Genomic DNA, 14,860 nt, shown 5'->3' with positions numbered 1-14,860 from the left:
CTTTTAGTGAATGGAAAATGAATGGAAAATGGTGGGAAAATTATGAGAAAATGGTAGGAAAATGCTGAAAATTTATGGAAAAAATGATGGCAAAACGATGGAAAAAATATAAGAAAATGATGGGAAAATTAAAGGAAAAATGATTGGACGCATGTTCCATGCAAGCATTGTTCAATGTTTATATCTCGCTGCAATATCCTATAATGCTACGATATTCTAAATATCACAGGCGAAATGAACGTCATCTGCTTTAATATCTTCACTAACTCCAACTTAAGTGATGTCGTATTTGTGTTATCAGATGTTTGGCAAACGGCGACGCCGGCTTCGTCGGGAGCCACAGTCCCGCCTCAGCCCCCCGCCACCTCACAATATCAGACATCGCAAGTTCTACAAGTTGTAGCAAACAGCGTCAACGGTGGCGCTACGATGCAATTCTCCTCGAGCTTCTCCGATGACATCACAGCTGCCAATGCTAATGCCAGGAACAACGCAACGCTGGCAACTTTCGAGCGTCAACCTCCAAGTCAGGCGCTGGCAGGTGAGAACTGCGTATACTTCTCGAGCGTTCGCGCAGTTAACAGCCAACTAGAGCAGTCGGCGACACTGTACGCGAGACTTTGCCATCTAAAACAGAAGTGGAGAGCTTGAGTCCAGGTGTTGAGCTAAAAGTTTGACTCTATTTCCTGATGTTTTCTTGAAGTTTAATTTGGATCCAGCTAGCCGTACCAACAGAGTCGTTTAATTAAGGATTGCCTTTGGAAACCAAAGAGTGAAGTCAGACACCAAATACAATTTGTCAGTTGATTACCATGTTTATTTAATGCGTGCATTTTCGTGCTACCGAATATGCCCCTCCTTTTGATTTGCATACCAGCATTGATGGGTACATGCAAAATCTCCGACTTTTTATTATTTTACCATGACCTCCGTAACCGAATGTTCATGTTCACGTCTATTTCACCGTATGAGTCCGTGCTCCGTGAACTGACTTGTATGTTTAATGTCACCCTGCAGACTGTAACACGCCGAAGCGAAATGAGACGTACCGTCTGGAGAGGACCGGTCACATGACCAACCCGCCTGACCTGGTGCCAGTCAGCGACCTCATGACTCATGTGTCAGCCACTGGACCTCCATCATCTACATTCGTCAGCTTGACCATCGGGTGAGACCTGATTAACGTCTTATTTGTCAGCTTGTCCATCGGATGAGACCTGATTAACGTCTTACTTCTCAGCTTGTCCATCGGATGAGACCTGATTAACGTCTTACTTCTCAGCTTGTCCATCGGATGAGACCTGATTGACGTCTTATTTGTTAGCGTATCCATCGGGTGAGACTGCTTACCGTCTTATTCATCAGCTTATCCATCGGGTGAGACTGATTAACGTCTTATTTGTCAGCTTGTTCATTGGGTGAGACTGATTACGTCTTATTTGTCAGCTTGTCCATCGGGAGAGACCTAATAAACGTCTTATTTTTGAGCTTGTCCATTGCATGGGTACGTGAGACTGATTAACGTTATATTTGTCAGCTTGTCCATCGGGTGAGATCTGGTTAACCTCATAGAACTGAACTCCAAAGGGTGACTTGGCGGAAGGATCTTAATACACTATCTTTGTCATGCATTCTATATCCATCTTGAGCAATCTGTCATTTGATTGGAAAATTTATGTTTTCCAGGACGCTAGCAATCACAGTTATTGATTATAGGAATGCAACAAGATTGAGGAGATCCTCTTGAGAGAATTAATTTTTTTAACGGCTGGTTGAGAATTTCGACGATTTTTTGATGACGTAAAGATGTAAATCAACGAACCGATAATATTTAGTTATCAAAACGGAAATTTTATTTAGTTATAAAAATATGGACTAGTTTCATTTAAAGTTTAACAATTTTATAAATCAGTACAAAAAGTCAACAAATTCACTAATTTCACTTATTTCTGCTGCTGATATAGAATCTTAAGAATCCTTTGCAGCTCAATAATCACAAAAAACTACCATTTGAGTTTTACTCCACTTTCTTATTCCCTTAGTTAGTTAGTTAGTTAGTTGAGAATTTCGACGAATATTTTACGACGTCAAAATCTTAATTAACGAAGCGATAACATTTTTATCATGTAAGATCAACCGAAATTAAATTTAGTAATTCAAATTATGGAATGGTTTCCTTTGAAGTCTAAAAAGTCCAGAAATCAGTATAACAAAATAGTCAGTTTTACTAATTTCATTTATTTCTGCTGCTGATATAGAATCTTAAGACTCGTTTTGAAGCGCAAGAATCGCAAGAAAAAAAACCTATCATTTGAGTTCTGCTCCACTTCTTTATTCCCATTCATGTTTTACTCGAATCTTTCCAACTAAACCGCATTCCTCCATGGGAATATGCACTTCCTTTCAGTGTGCATTTTAAAGCAGTCGGTAAGTTTATGAAGTGTTTGTTCTTGAGCCGTGTTTTAAGGCCGGTGCTTCAGTGACTTGTTAAGTCATAAGAACATGAGAAGAATTACTGTCTGTTTTGTGAACCAAAGCAAAACTTCATCTAATTTTCTCAACTTGCAAGAGCATAGCAAATTTTTAGTGTTTGCTCTCGCATTTCACTTATGAGATGAACTATGCAGAGGTCGATGTCCTCTTTTTTATTTATTTTTATACTAGTATTTTAATCGAACGTAAATTGTTTCTGAATCACAACCTAGAAATGCAATAAAAATCTTCATATTTTGATTTTCCCGCGAACCAAAAAAAATTGAACTGCGTGCTTGGCAATCCCTGAAACAAAGAAAAATTGCAGGAGCTCCTACTCATCGAATTAATTGTTTAAAAATAGCACATGACATGACCTCAAATGCATTCAGCATTATCTAGTTTTCATTTTCATACGCCTTACCCACATTTGCATCTTACTGCGAACTATACATACGAAGCCGAAAACGATGAACAATGAATTCCTCTTTGGCTTAATGCAAAATTTAAGGCAATCATAGGACCATAATTTAGAACAAAATTTGTATTTTCCTACTCAAAATTGACGATGCCATAAATTTTTGTGTCATTGGTTTCCTCTCAGACGCGATCGTGCATCACCAAGTGGCGGCAGCTCGCCGCAGCCTGGCGGGGTGGTCGCTTACGACTCCCAGACGCTGTGTCCCATGAAGCTCGCCAGCAAAGATAAAGCAAATAAGTTTGGAAGTTTGCCTCGATTTGTGAGTTCCGTTAGCGGCTCTTCCGCTAAGGTGGACATCAGTGAGGGCAGAGGAGAGGAGTGGCAGCCTCGAGAACTAGGGCACAGCGAGGATGCTGGTGAAACTTTCAAGCCGGAAATGGTGTCAAGAGTTTAGTGCGTGTAATATACTCTTATATTTATGTTCACTCATATATAAGCAGGTGCTATTATTTTTTATACTCTTAATACCTAATATCGACAATCAATTATATTTTTCCTGATTTTTCAAGACTTCTGTTTACTCAAAAGCAAAATTATTTGTTAAAATGTGATACTGTCGATAAAATTTAGAAGGATAATGCGGAGGTCTCATTATTAAAAAATGTAGGTACAAATACAAGTTCCCTTGCTAAAGTAATATTCTGAAAAGAGTATACTTTCTTCACGCTGCTAAAGGTAGTGGAAAAAACGATTATTTTAGACTCGCTGTCTTTTAAGTGCACTTAGAAATTGTGATTATAATGCGTTCCCTTGAGTCACTGCGCCAGAATCTTCTTAAAAGAAGCACTCTGGTTCAATAAAAGCCTGTGAAGATTACTCTAAATCGAAGCTCGAGAAATTCTGGTCTTATCGCCCCTTATTTGGCTTAATGGAAGCTCTAGACAATATTTATTCGCTTGGTAACCGGAACAGCTTTGGCTGCAGTGTGTTGTCGCGAACCTATCGCGTCCCTAGCTTTCAGTATATATTGCAGCCAAGTCTGTTCTTTTCTGCAAGGTTTACTTTTTGCACTTCGGGCTCGCTCCCGTGTAATGTAATGCGAGAACCTGTGCATGATTGCAGTGATTACTACTTGATTTGAACATGAATTGTTTTGTTAACGTTCAAATACCCCAATTCAATTACAGCATTTTATAAGCACTCGGTATCCGTCAACCAAAAATTTTGCTCTGGATAAATTACAAAAAATTGTGATTGAGCCCCAAAGAAATGAGCCCTTTTTAAATCTGCAAGCTGTCTTTTAGATTGCATTTTGGCATTAATTTTTAGGACATAATGATCTCAATCTCCCGACTGACCATCTGTAAGGATTTCAGCATACGAAAAATATTTCTCTTATACAAAGGTGAAAAATAAATTTTAATTAATCAAGCCCGGGAATTACGATTATAAATCAATTAACCTTGAAATTCAATGTATACTGGCAGAATAGATGAATTTATCTTATGTCAATAGCTGTTAATAATTTTACGCTATGGTTTTGAATACTACCAAATGTTATAAGATTTGATTGGAGCGCATGAAATTGAATTGTATTTTTCTACTGGAGGATATAAAACCTTTTGAATACAAATTTCTACACACTATTTGAATTTTGAATTAGATTATTATTGGTTTTCTTCAATACAAATATAATCCGGATTTATCCTCAGCAGGAACATTTAAATGGGAGAAATCGAAATCTTGTATACTTCCCTACTATAATTTTGATATAAATCTCTACCGACTTGTCTACCATTTCATGAATTCAAAATGAAGATTCCAATTTTCTAACTCCCGAAGGCTACACCACAAAGATCTCATTTTTCTCACGTTCAGTTTAATGATGTCAAAGTGCAACAAGTGACATAGCAGATCAACTTCTAAATTTTTTATAAGAACAGCGACTCGTGAAATGAAATATTTGTTGATCGTAATTATGCATGCCCAGTATGCCAGCCGCCGCATTCCCGAAGCTTGTCACAGAATTGATTTCCTGTTTACAGTTCCTGCCACTACAAAGTTTCTTTAAAGTTTGCGAGACTTCATCAACAGGACATCCTTGAGCGTCGGACTTTTGAACAAAACATGCGACTTGTTTTGGTCTGAAGCCGTAAAGCTCAGAGTTCTGTTTCACGACATTGCCTCACAAAACTTCAGTTTCCGTCATGATCAAATTTTTATTACAGTTGTAATAAAAATGCAATACAGTTCTTAATTAGGGCGGGCTGTTCTGCCTTGTCCAAAATGATCTTTATGTATCGAAATATGCTGTCATTTTCTTGTTTCTGAAATTAGAAAAAAGGATTTTATTAGGATTACCGCAAAATTTGAATAGTTTTTGCATTTTTTGCGTTGAGAGAATCTGAAGTGTGACGCTAACTGGTATCAAACATGAATTTTACAATATTAAGAATGCCGAATTTTCGTTTAAGGTATTTAATTTCCAAACTTTCATAATTTAATTTACTCGCATCTCCAAAAATTTTCACATTTTCCTTAGCACTATTTCACGCAAGCGGGCGGGCTTTGCAACCTAAAATATTCAAATGGGCTGAATCAGTAACAGAAATTACTCGTCACCTATATATGAACCACATTGCAGACAGTTTTTGTCATTATAGCTTAAGGTATTTAATTTCCAAACTTTCATAATTTAATTTACTCGCATCTCCAAAAATTTTCACATTTTCCTTAGCACTATTTCACGCAAGCGGGCGGGCTTTGCAACCTAAAATATTCAAATGGGCTGAATCAGTAACAGAAATTACTCGTCACCTATATATGAACCACATTGCAGACAGTTTTTGTCATTATAGCTTAAGGTGATATTACTTATGTTGCTGCCTTTGCTATTGTTTGGACAACAGAGACGCGCGTTGAAATCTTGAGTATTGACAGTAAGTTAGTTTCTATTTATTGTGATGTTTATCAACATCCATTTATGTTCAAATCCGATGACTTACTATAGAGGTTTGTTTTCAAAAAAACTTTCCGCCGAAGTTATCATATCCGTCATCTTGTCACGCTAACTAGAAGCATAGAAAACAAACTGATCTAATTAAAAAGATTATTGATGAAAGTTTGCGCCTCTATGAGCGGCGCTTGTCAAGACTCAGGAAACGTGTAGGCTAATAAGCGTCAAGAGAATCGAGGTGTTACCTGACTGCAATATGTGCGTTGTGAATGATGTGGCTACGAGGTCAGCCACGTCATCAAGCTTGAAGTGACGTCGTGACCAAGTCAGCCATGTTTGGTCACGAGGAGTGACCAAACATGGCGTGAAGTGACCACGTCAGCCATGACCATCAAGCTTGAAGTGACTACGTCATCTACGTCATCAAGCTTGAAGGCGGCCGTCACACAACGTGTATTGTGTAGTGCCTCACACAACTCCTCAACTGCCGCAGGATACGATACAGGATCGCTGATCTCGAGCGTGACTGGAGTCTTGAGAAGTCCTGTAACATGACACGTTAGTGGACCTTGAAACATTGTATACTGCAAGGCGGTCCAGACCCACTCAGCCGTCGTAGAAAAAAGTAGTTAGTGTTCATTCTTATTTCTCATATGATAGCATTTTTCACAAATATGAAATGTTATCTTCATGCGACATTGCAGGAACGACATTGCGGGTGAAAACCTACTGATTTATCACTTATCCGGGTCACTCTTGTATGTGACTGTGTGCCAGTGAAATATTGTTTCATAGATAATGTGAATGTATTCAGCGCATTAGACTTGAAACGCGGGGATAAGTTCGATGGCATTTCGGAAAAAACTTCTCGTTTGTTTACCTTTTCAATATTTCAAGCTTTTGGCGAGGAATCTTGCTAGGCATTTGTTCAGAGGTAACATTACATATTACGGAATAAGTTTCTTTGTAAATGCAAGGGTTGGCTTTGTAATTACTTCAAAGGTCGTAGACCGAGATTTTAAGAACTTTTCTCTTGACAGAGCAAATTTTCGTGAATAATCCAACATAAACAGAAGGAATAAAGTTGTTGCATATTCATGAAAAATCGTTAATTTAAACGCACTTAAAAATCTTTAATCAGCTCTCCCCGAATCAAACTACAACAGGCAGAAATCATGAAGAAATATTTCTCTTCAGTCCAAACCGATATGATGTCTAATTTTTTTCTCCGGGCAGTACGATTGAAAATGTCTTTGATGAATGATGAATAATGTTTCACTGTCGTTTTCATGTGAATTTCTATGGGACATATTTATAATGCGTAGGTAGAAAGTTCAAGATCTTATCGGTGTATTTGGATCTGTAGTTATAGAAATTTGAATGCTACCGCAATCTGATTGGTAATGAAGATTGTTGCAGAAGAGTGTTTCTGGATAATAATTGTATCTGTGTATTAGAATTTATAAGATGGAGCGCCGGTACTGAAGGCATGTAGAAGTTACAGGGAGAACATTACTGCAGTGACCGAAGCAGTCAAAGTAATTAATATTTAAATCGTATTAAGATAAATCGAGTTTTCAATTAACGTGGCTCCTCGCCGGAAAGATTGATGGATTGGTGTATATGTAAGTAAGGCAACATTTCCGATTTCTTGTTGGCATTTAATATTATCTATGTCTTTCCTCGCCAAATATGTAGTGAACAGATTATATTTACGTGTCTTTTTTTGTACGGGTGTTTCGTAAATAAACTTGTCTGTGTCGATGGTTTTTCTTTGCCTCTCATCATAATATAATTCTTAGGTCCTCGTATAATAGAACCTTTCAATTCAGATTTAATTCCGTATCGCATCCAAAGGTTGAATTGCAAATGATGCAGTGAACTGAAGATTATGTATCGAACGCAGCAATTATTTCTAATTATCGACTATGTTTCTTGCGAAGTTAAGTTATCAGATAAAAACTGAATACAAGATACCATAGATGTTACTAGGTATAAATGACAGTCTGAGCTCTACTTCAACGCCTTCTCTGATTCTTTTGAATTCATCATGGATTTAAAAGAAAGTTTAAAAAATGAAATAATTTTCGCAATATTATTATTGCCGGAAGCAGAAAAATGTTCAGTGAGGGAAGCTGACAACTGAAATTATTGACACTATTAAAAATGTTTTCAAGCCATACGTAGTAATCTCTTATAATTCCACAAGTTCAGACTGAGGCATGTCATAAAATCTGCTACATTCGTTATATTATGCAAATAATTAAAAGAACTATCGCATATCCGAATAAATAAAACTTATTTTCCAGCATCTGACCTGTAATTTGTGCGATCATACGCTTCTCAATTTAGTTTGGTTCTCATTTATCGAAGTCTTATAACTCTTGAAAATTAACATTTTCGTCTTTTTCAGAAGCGGTCCTAGAAATCATACTTCATAATAAGCAAAAATTTCAAATTTCGACAGCCAGTAAAGAAGCAAAAAATTGCGTCATAAAACAAAAATAGCTCCTATTGATGGGTGACAAAAAAAAATAAGTTCTACTTCAAAACATTGTCTTGTACAATTTAAATTCGCATTAAGTGTTTCCATGGTCCCGTAAAATACCCGGTTTAAAATTTTAGGCCTTCTGAATGGGAAAAGTTTACGCAGGCGGTTTTTATGTCTCTCGCAGTTAGGAAAGTTTTTGTCCGCATCATTGTTCGGGAGCAGAAAGAACTGGTAATTCGAGCAACCGAAAATGCCGAATGCTGGCACCGTCATAAAGCTCGCCTAGCGCAGACTCCAGTCATGTGGACGGGCAGAAAGTATTTGCGTATTTCCCGATGTGTTCTTTGGTAGTGCATATTCTTTCAACAATTAATGTGCGATTCTTACTCTTATAACGCATGTATAATGATTGATTTTTATTAATCCCAAATTGTATGATCAATTCTAAATAATAATTCATGACATATTGGTAGGTTTTCAGCTATAATATAATTGTCGGTAACATACCTAAGGTCAGCGAGGGAAAGATTTATTGTGAAGCAGTGCGTTTACCACGATAAAGGAGTTGAACTATGAATTCCTTCATCAACTTTCCCTTCATTAATCCTAATTCAGGCAAAATTTAGAAATAGTTTACTTAATTCAATAGGGCTCATTAGAGAAGGTTAAGGCAGAGGGCGGCCGTCACCATCTGCAACACTAAGAGCTCGCAATAGTTTGCTGGCGTCTCACAACTCCCTTGCTGCTATCCTTGCTTCCTGCGAGCATGACTGCTCTGGCAACGACATCATTGCTCACGCCTGCAGTGCATCATATCCCTCATCACATCTCGTTGCCAAGAAAGTACAAACAACTCGTCTCATTTCCGCCTGCAGATCACATTAATGATGCCGTGTTTATTACCTTGCATCCGGCCGGCTGTCACCTCGTGTCGCGCCCCCGCCTCGTGATAACATCGCTGGCTCGGCGCAATTTTCTGATGCGTCTCGGGAGGCTCGCTCGTCTCGTTTATCTGGGAGTCTCATATGCAGCGATTCATGCATCAAATATCATCAGTTCATCACTTGTTGACCAGAAAATTACATTGCAGCTTAATGGAAGGTATTATTTTAGTGGCATGTGTAGCAGCTTCACTGCTCAGAAGAATATCTGCCCTTACAACAACACGCGTGGAACATTCTACCTACATATTGGTGCTGCTCCATTTGCGACAGTAAAACTTTAATTAATTTAGTTTATGAAAAGAGATAATCATAATATGGCCAAATAATTCCTGAAAAATTCTTGAAATACTGCAATAGAATGCTTTTTAATTGACGTTTCCTTATGCAATAGGGCAAGGAACATGATGGACTGCTCCATCAATTCAGCCTACGAAAACGAGGTCGTTAACAATTTTGCTTCGCAACAATGGCTGACAATTTTCATCTTCTATCCTTCAGCTGATCGCAAATCGAAAAAAAAAAAAATAATTAAGTAGCCTAGGCCAAGCCTTGAAGGCATGAAGACGGACAATACCCGAGATATTGCCGTTACTGTTGTCGGTTGATTCATGTAGCGTCAATGATTCATAACTCGCCACTCAGTTGCTACTGCACTAAGCTCGCCGCTCGTCGATAAAAGCCTTTTATTGCTGGTCAGAACGATGACACGTAGTGATTGATCGTCACATAACAACTACGAAGCTGCTACGATAGAAAGTTGTCATGTTTTGTTTACAATATATATCGATTACTTTGAAAGCTAGCGGCATAAGTGCTGTGGCGACGTTAGTGACAATGAAGTTAGGGAAATAGTAGATTTCGGCCAGACTCAGTTCGTGTTGCCGAGCTTCACTGATTTTATTGACTGGTTCGGGCGAGATGAAGCTAATTCGTTTAAGATTCAGAGGCAATAACGGTGATCGGGTGCGATGCCTAGCCATGTGAGTGCAGGACAGAGGTCCTTGAGGCTTATTGAGGCCGCTCTTGTTGAAATGGACCCCACAATCTCGAACCCAGAGCCTCCAGCTGCGCTGACCTGGGGTCGTAAATTCGTCTCAGGTTGGCGTCAGGTCTGACGTACATTTTGACACCGCATTTATGGCAGTGCGCCGAGGCAAATTTAATTCAAATAGAATGCATACTTCCGATCTTCAGTTTTCTTACCCTCAATCATTTCATAAAATAGGCTTAGAAAATTCTGCACTCTTGTTGGATATAATGCGAGGATCAGTTTTTACTGGATATTGGCTGAAAATATTACGCTACATTTAGATCGTACATTACTACCTATTTGTAAAGTAGCCAATTATTTGCATGCCTAAAAGTCGTATTTTTCCACATCCATAAGAAACGTAGGGAAGTCTAACGGATTTTTAGATATGCTGGGCAACAGCTACTCGGGCTCTAGCCTGATCTCCTGACTTTAGCTTCATCCTGAAAACTGGGTAAGGAATTGATGATTCAATCGATTTTTCTTCAACCACAAAAACGTTGGTTCCAACTGAGATTTATTTCAGAGCCCCACAATAATTTTTGTTGCAGCGTTTATATCATGAGAATAGAATTTAAAATATGGAAAGTTATCAGTTAAGCCATCTGCGGTTGAGCGATACAAAAGGCGAATCTCTAAGCAATTTTGGAGATTGTTAATTAAGTGGCATGTGTATATAATCCGTCAAGCTTAAAAAAAAGAATAAATCACTGAATTCTCATTTATAGCAAGCTTCTTAACTTGTCAAGTTTTAGGTTTTCCTAAAATAAATGCTAGATGTTTTTCGTTTCAATTCATGTTAAGTAAGCTCAAAATCTTTAGGTTTTTGATATGGAGCTTAATGCTGTTGACTCGCATTTATGGAATGCTCGAATAATTGCTAACAATTCACCATTCAAATTAATAGGAGACCGTTAAGGAGTGGCAGTGCATGAGTCAGTGTCGTTTTTACAAGCGTTTCTAATACTTGCATTGTAATCGAATAATTTCAAAGGTTTTGATGATTAAAAACAGCTGTAAATTTGTAGAAATTCCATTCCAGGGAGTACGACGTGGTAAGCAATCACTTCATACCATTCTAAGTTATCGTGCAAAAACTTGCCGTCTCGTACTAGTGTTCAACATGATATGTTTAAGACATGAATACAATCAATCCCATAATTTTATAACGCGCTGCATGCGTCAGAGAATTCGACCACAGTCACTGCGGTCGCCCACACAGCGGCTGCAGAGGCGCCCAAATGAGCTCCTTGCAATAAGCTAGGTCTCCTAATCCAGAGGATCTCCCAACCGCAGCCGCCGTCCGTGCAGTTGACAGTTCCTAGAGAAATTACCCACCCGTGGACTTTCGTTCCCACAAAAAATTTCAACTTGCTCCCGGGCGACGATATTTTGCCAAAACTCGCAAAAAAGGACGCACTGGAAATAGCCCAACAATCCTAAGGGAATGTTGGCGCCTTGTGCATGCAGTGCTGCTGCTTCTACAGCTTGTTTAACAAATAATGAACTTGGAGCATCAACGGAATAGATTGTCGAATTACCGACCAGCGCAAATCGTATAACAATACAATCTAAATGAAGATTATAATGTTATATATAGCATTATAATCTTCAGTTTGTCAATTATATAGTAATCTATATATATATTACTATATAATCGACTAGCGATATTAATTTAGTGGGTATTCGTTAAGGTTAGACCTTCGTGGCTTCACCTCAATCAAGAGTTCTAATCTCACCATAACTTTCTGTACTTCAGTCATTGTATATTTTTTCTTCTGAATTAGTTATAAATGTCATTGTTGCTTGTTATTATAGCCGTTTATACATTGTAACTTCAATTTAATCCAGTATTATTAATATTCTAAATTAATCAATTTCCTGACAGTTCTTATCTCCAATTCTGTGGCAAAGCTGTGTTCATTTCGGAGTATATTATTTACGTATTAAAAAATAATTCACAAAAAGGAAACTACCGTTTATTTCAATCATCTGTGATAAATGTTTATTATGTAAGTAATGTCTGTGTAATTTGTTTCGTATGAAGAAAAGGTTTATAGGAAGTAAATCAAGTTCGAACTATCCCAAGCTATTGTCCTAAATTTTCGTCGATTTTCATAGTGTGCATGATATTTTTTTATTGTTTTTATATAAGGATAAAAAGAGACCAACGATCATTTATTCATTTTTATTTAATTTTTCAGATGAGAAGGCAAGACAAACTTATTCTCCTATCCTTACAGTGAAAAAATGTAACAAATTTTCCATTTAACAATAATAATTTTAAGCAAAAAGAAGTAAATTTCAGATTACGGATCAATGAAAAATCCTGAAAAATTTGAACTGCACACTTCACGAAAACACTAATGATAGCGCGCGTTCTCAGATTTAGCCAACGGATGAAGTCGCTGGCGTAAGAACCACGAGGCGTTCTTGAGCGATGTATTCCCATCATAGCAGCCGCGAATGATTTGGTGTTTTGCAGGAACTTTTATAGACTTGTTTCCGTTCTTGTCCAGTGGCGACCGGGAGCCAGAAAAAGACTGATACAGAGTCATTCCGCTGCTGTCAATAAGCTTTCGCTACTTTGACGTTGATCCAGTTCGGGATGCGAAATCTTTAGGATATAGACTTAGATTTTAAAAGCATTCGTCAAATTTGTGAAAAGCGCATTTGTGATGCCTGCTAATAAACTGTATTTTTGAACGTATAACACAGACTTGTAATATATTTTATATTTCTCGATTTTCGGCTCGATTCATTATATTTTTTAGCTGTATTGTCGAACGGATTTGTATTGATTAGTGAAGAAAATTGTTGATCAGAGTTGATCAGAGTAAAAAATTACTCTGATCAACTGATGATATGATTGATATTTCATTTATTCATTGATTTCTTTCTTGGGTTTGTTATTACTTCATTTTGACTGACTTCCATCGATGCTCATAATACGTAGATTCACTTGGTGAATGAAAAAAAAAGACCAACAGATAAACTAGGGCAAGACAGCCAACTGCAAAAAAGACCCACAAGATGAAAACAGTCAATGCGAAAAGAAAATCACCGGAAAAATAAAATCAAGAAATCAAAAGAATAACTTAAAGAATACATACACTTGAAAAAAAGATTAAAATGGTGAAAACAACCACAAGACTTAAGTTAAGTTTAGAGTTAGTTAACTTTGTTTAGTTTAATGAAGAATTGCATCTAGCCAACGAATAATAATAATAAATCTTCAGGAATATTTACTATTATACCATTATCACTTCATATACATCGACTTTCTAATTAATAAAGACTTTCAACTAACTAGCAAATAAAAATAACAATTTTTTTGAATTATCAACTCCAAAAATATTAACATTTTTGGAACACTAACTCGCTATCACTGATTTTTTCAAACATTAATTAAGCGACTCCAGAATCCACGGGAAAAAATCATAGCCTCAGTAAGAAAAATCGCGGGCGGGTGGCAACCTAAACTCAAACGCAAAGCGGTTAAATTCTCCTTGTGGTAACGTTTACAGTCAAAAATTCATTGAAATGAAAGCCACAACTTTGAGAGCCGCTCACACAAGCCCGTTTGATGGCCTCGTACAAGCTAGATTTGGAGCAGTTCCAGGCTCAGTTACACACGGCTTCAGCAGCCCACGGTAAAGTCGTGACAAAGTTTTGAGTTGAATCAAGAAGCAGAATCACGTAGAATACTTGGGAAGCCACTGCCCCGGAGCGTATTTTTGAGAGGCTAGGTCTTCTCGCCGTCTCATTTCTTGCGCATATTCAGCGGATCAGTGGCCGTTAAGTTAGCATAACAATGCTATAGGATCCCAGGATGCGCCGAATAAAATGGCTTTAACATCTCCAAAACAATGGATCAGGTTGGTTACTATCGAGAATATTGTTCTGAGCTGGTGCTTTTATTGGAATTGTTCGGCGTGGAGTTGGTTTTTTACGTGAAGATTTATGGTAATATTTATTTGCCGGAACCGTAGGAAAAATTTACAAGAGTTTTTCAGAACGATTGCGAAGATAAGATTCAGTGCTCATATTATCGACAGATCACGAATAGGCCGAATGATGGGCACTTTTACATAGGTTTCTCTGACATTTAAAACCACGATATTCAAAACACTAAGTTAGCAGATAAACCTAATAAACTGGTGGTAATATTTTGCCATGCGACTATTTTCATAGGAATATAATTCCATCTAATCCCCGGTTGGATTCAGTCGTGGCTGCTAACCTGTACCGTCAGCCAGCGCGTCCTGAACTTTGCTGTTGTTTCGAAATAAATTGTTTCCAAACTTCACTTAAGCGTATTCAGAGATACGCATGAAATGCTTGTTGATTTCTCCAGAACTTATGAGTTAATTTTCACTGTGAAAGAGTGATAGTAAACGCAACGATCTTCGTTCCGTAAACATATTCTACTGTAAGAAATAATTTAGTCCCAGTCCAAGCAACACACGGACTATGATTATAAGCCATTGTACGCTCATAATTCGTGCTCAATTCCGAACGAATATTACTTCAGAGTTATTAGCTA

The 14,860-nt window shown here is 37.6% G+C and overlaps 1 protein-coding gene across 1 annotated transcript in view; it reads left to right on the top strand.

Moving 5' to 3' along the window:
• The window catches only part of LOC108676219 (fat-like cadherin-related tumor suppressor homolog), a gene marked incomplete at its 5' end in the record, with an annotated part of 106,901 nt that extends 102,579 nt beyond the window's left edge, over nucleotides 1-4,322 (top strand). Inside the window, 3 exons of the mRNA XM_047883212.1 lie at nucleotides 302-541; nucleotides 1,018-1,168; nucleotides 3,077-4,322. Coding sequence (XP_047739168.1) covers nucleotides 302-541; nucleotides 1,018-1,168; nucleotides 3,077-3,347 — 662 coding nt within the window. The remainder of the gene's footprint in view (nucleotides 1-301; nucleotides 542-1,017; nucleotides 1,169-3,076) is intronic.
• Between the last annotated feature and the right edge of the window lie 10,538 nt (nucleotides 4,323-14,860).

This window comes from Hyalella azteca, unplaced genomic scaffold (assembly GCF_000764305.2).
Source record: "Hyalella azteca isolate HAZT.00-mixed unplaced genomic scaffold, Hazt_2.0.2 contig12280, whole genome shotgun sequence".
NCBI classification, from domain to species: domain Eukaryota; kingdom Metazoa; phylum Arthropoda; class Malacostraca; order Amphipoda; family Hyalellidae; genus Hyalella; species Hyalella azteca.
The sequence above is the reverse complement of the archived record's forward strand: the minus strand, read 5'-3'. Positions and strand labels throughout refer to the sequence as shown.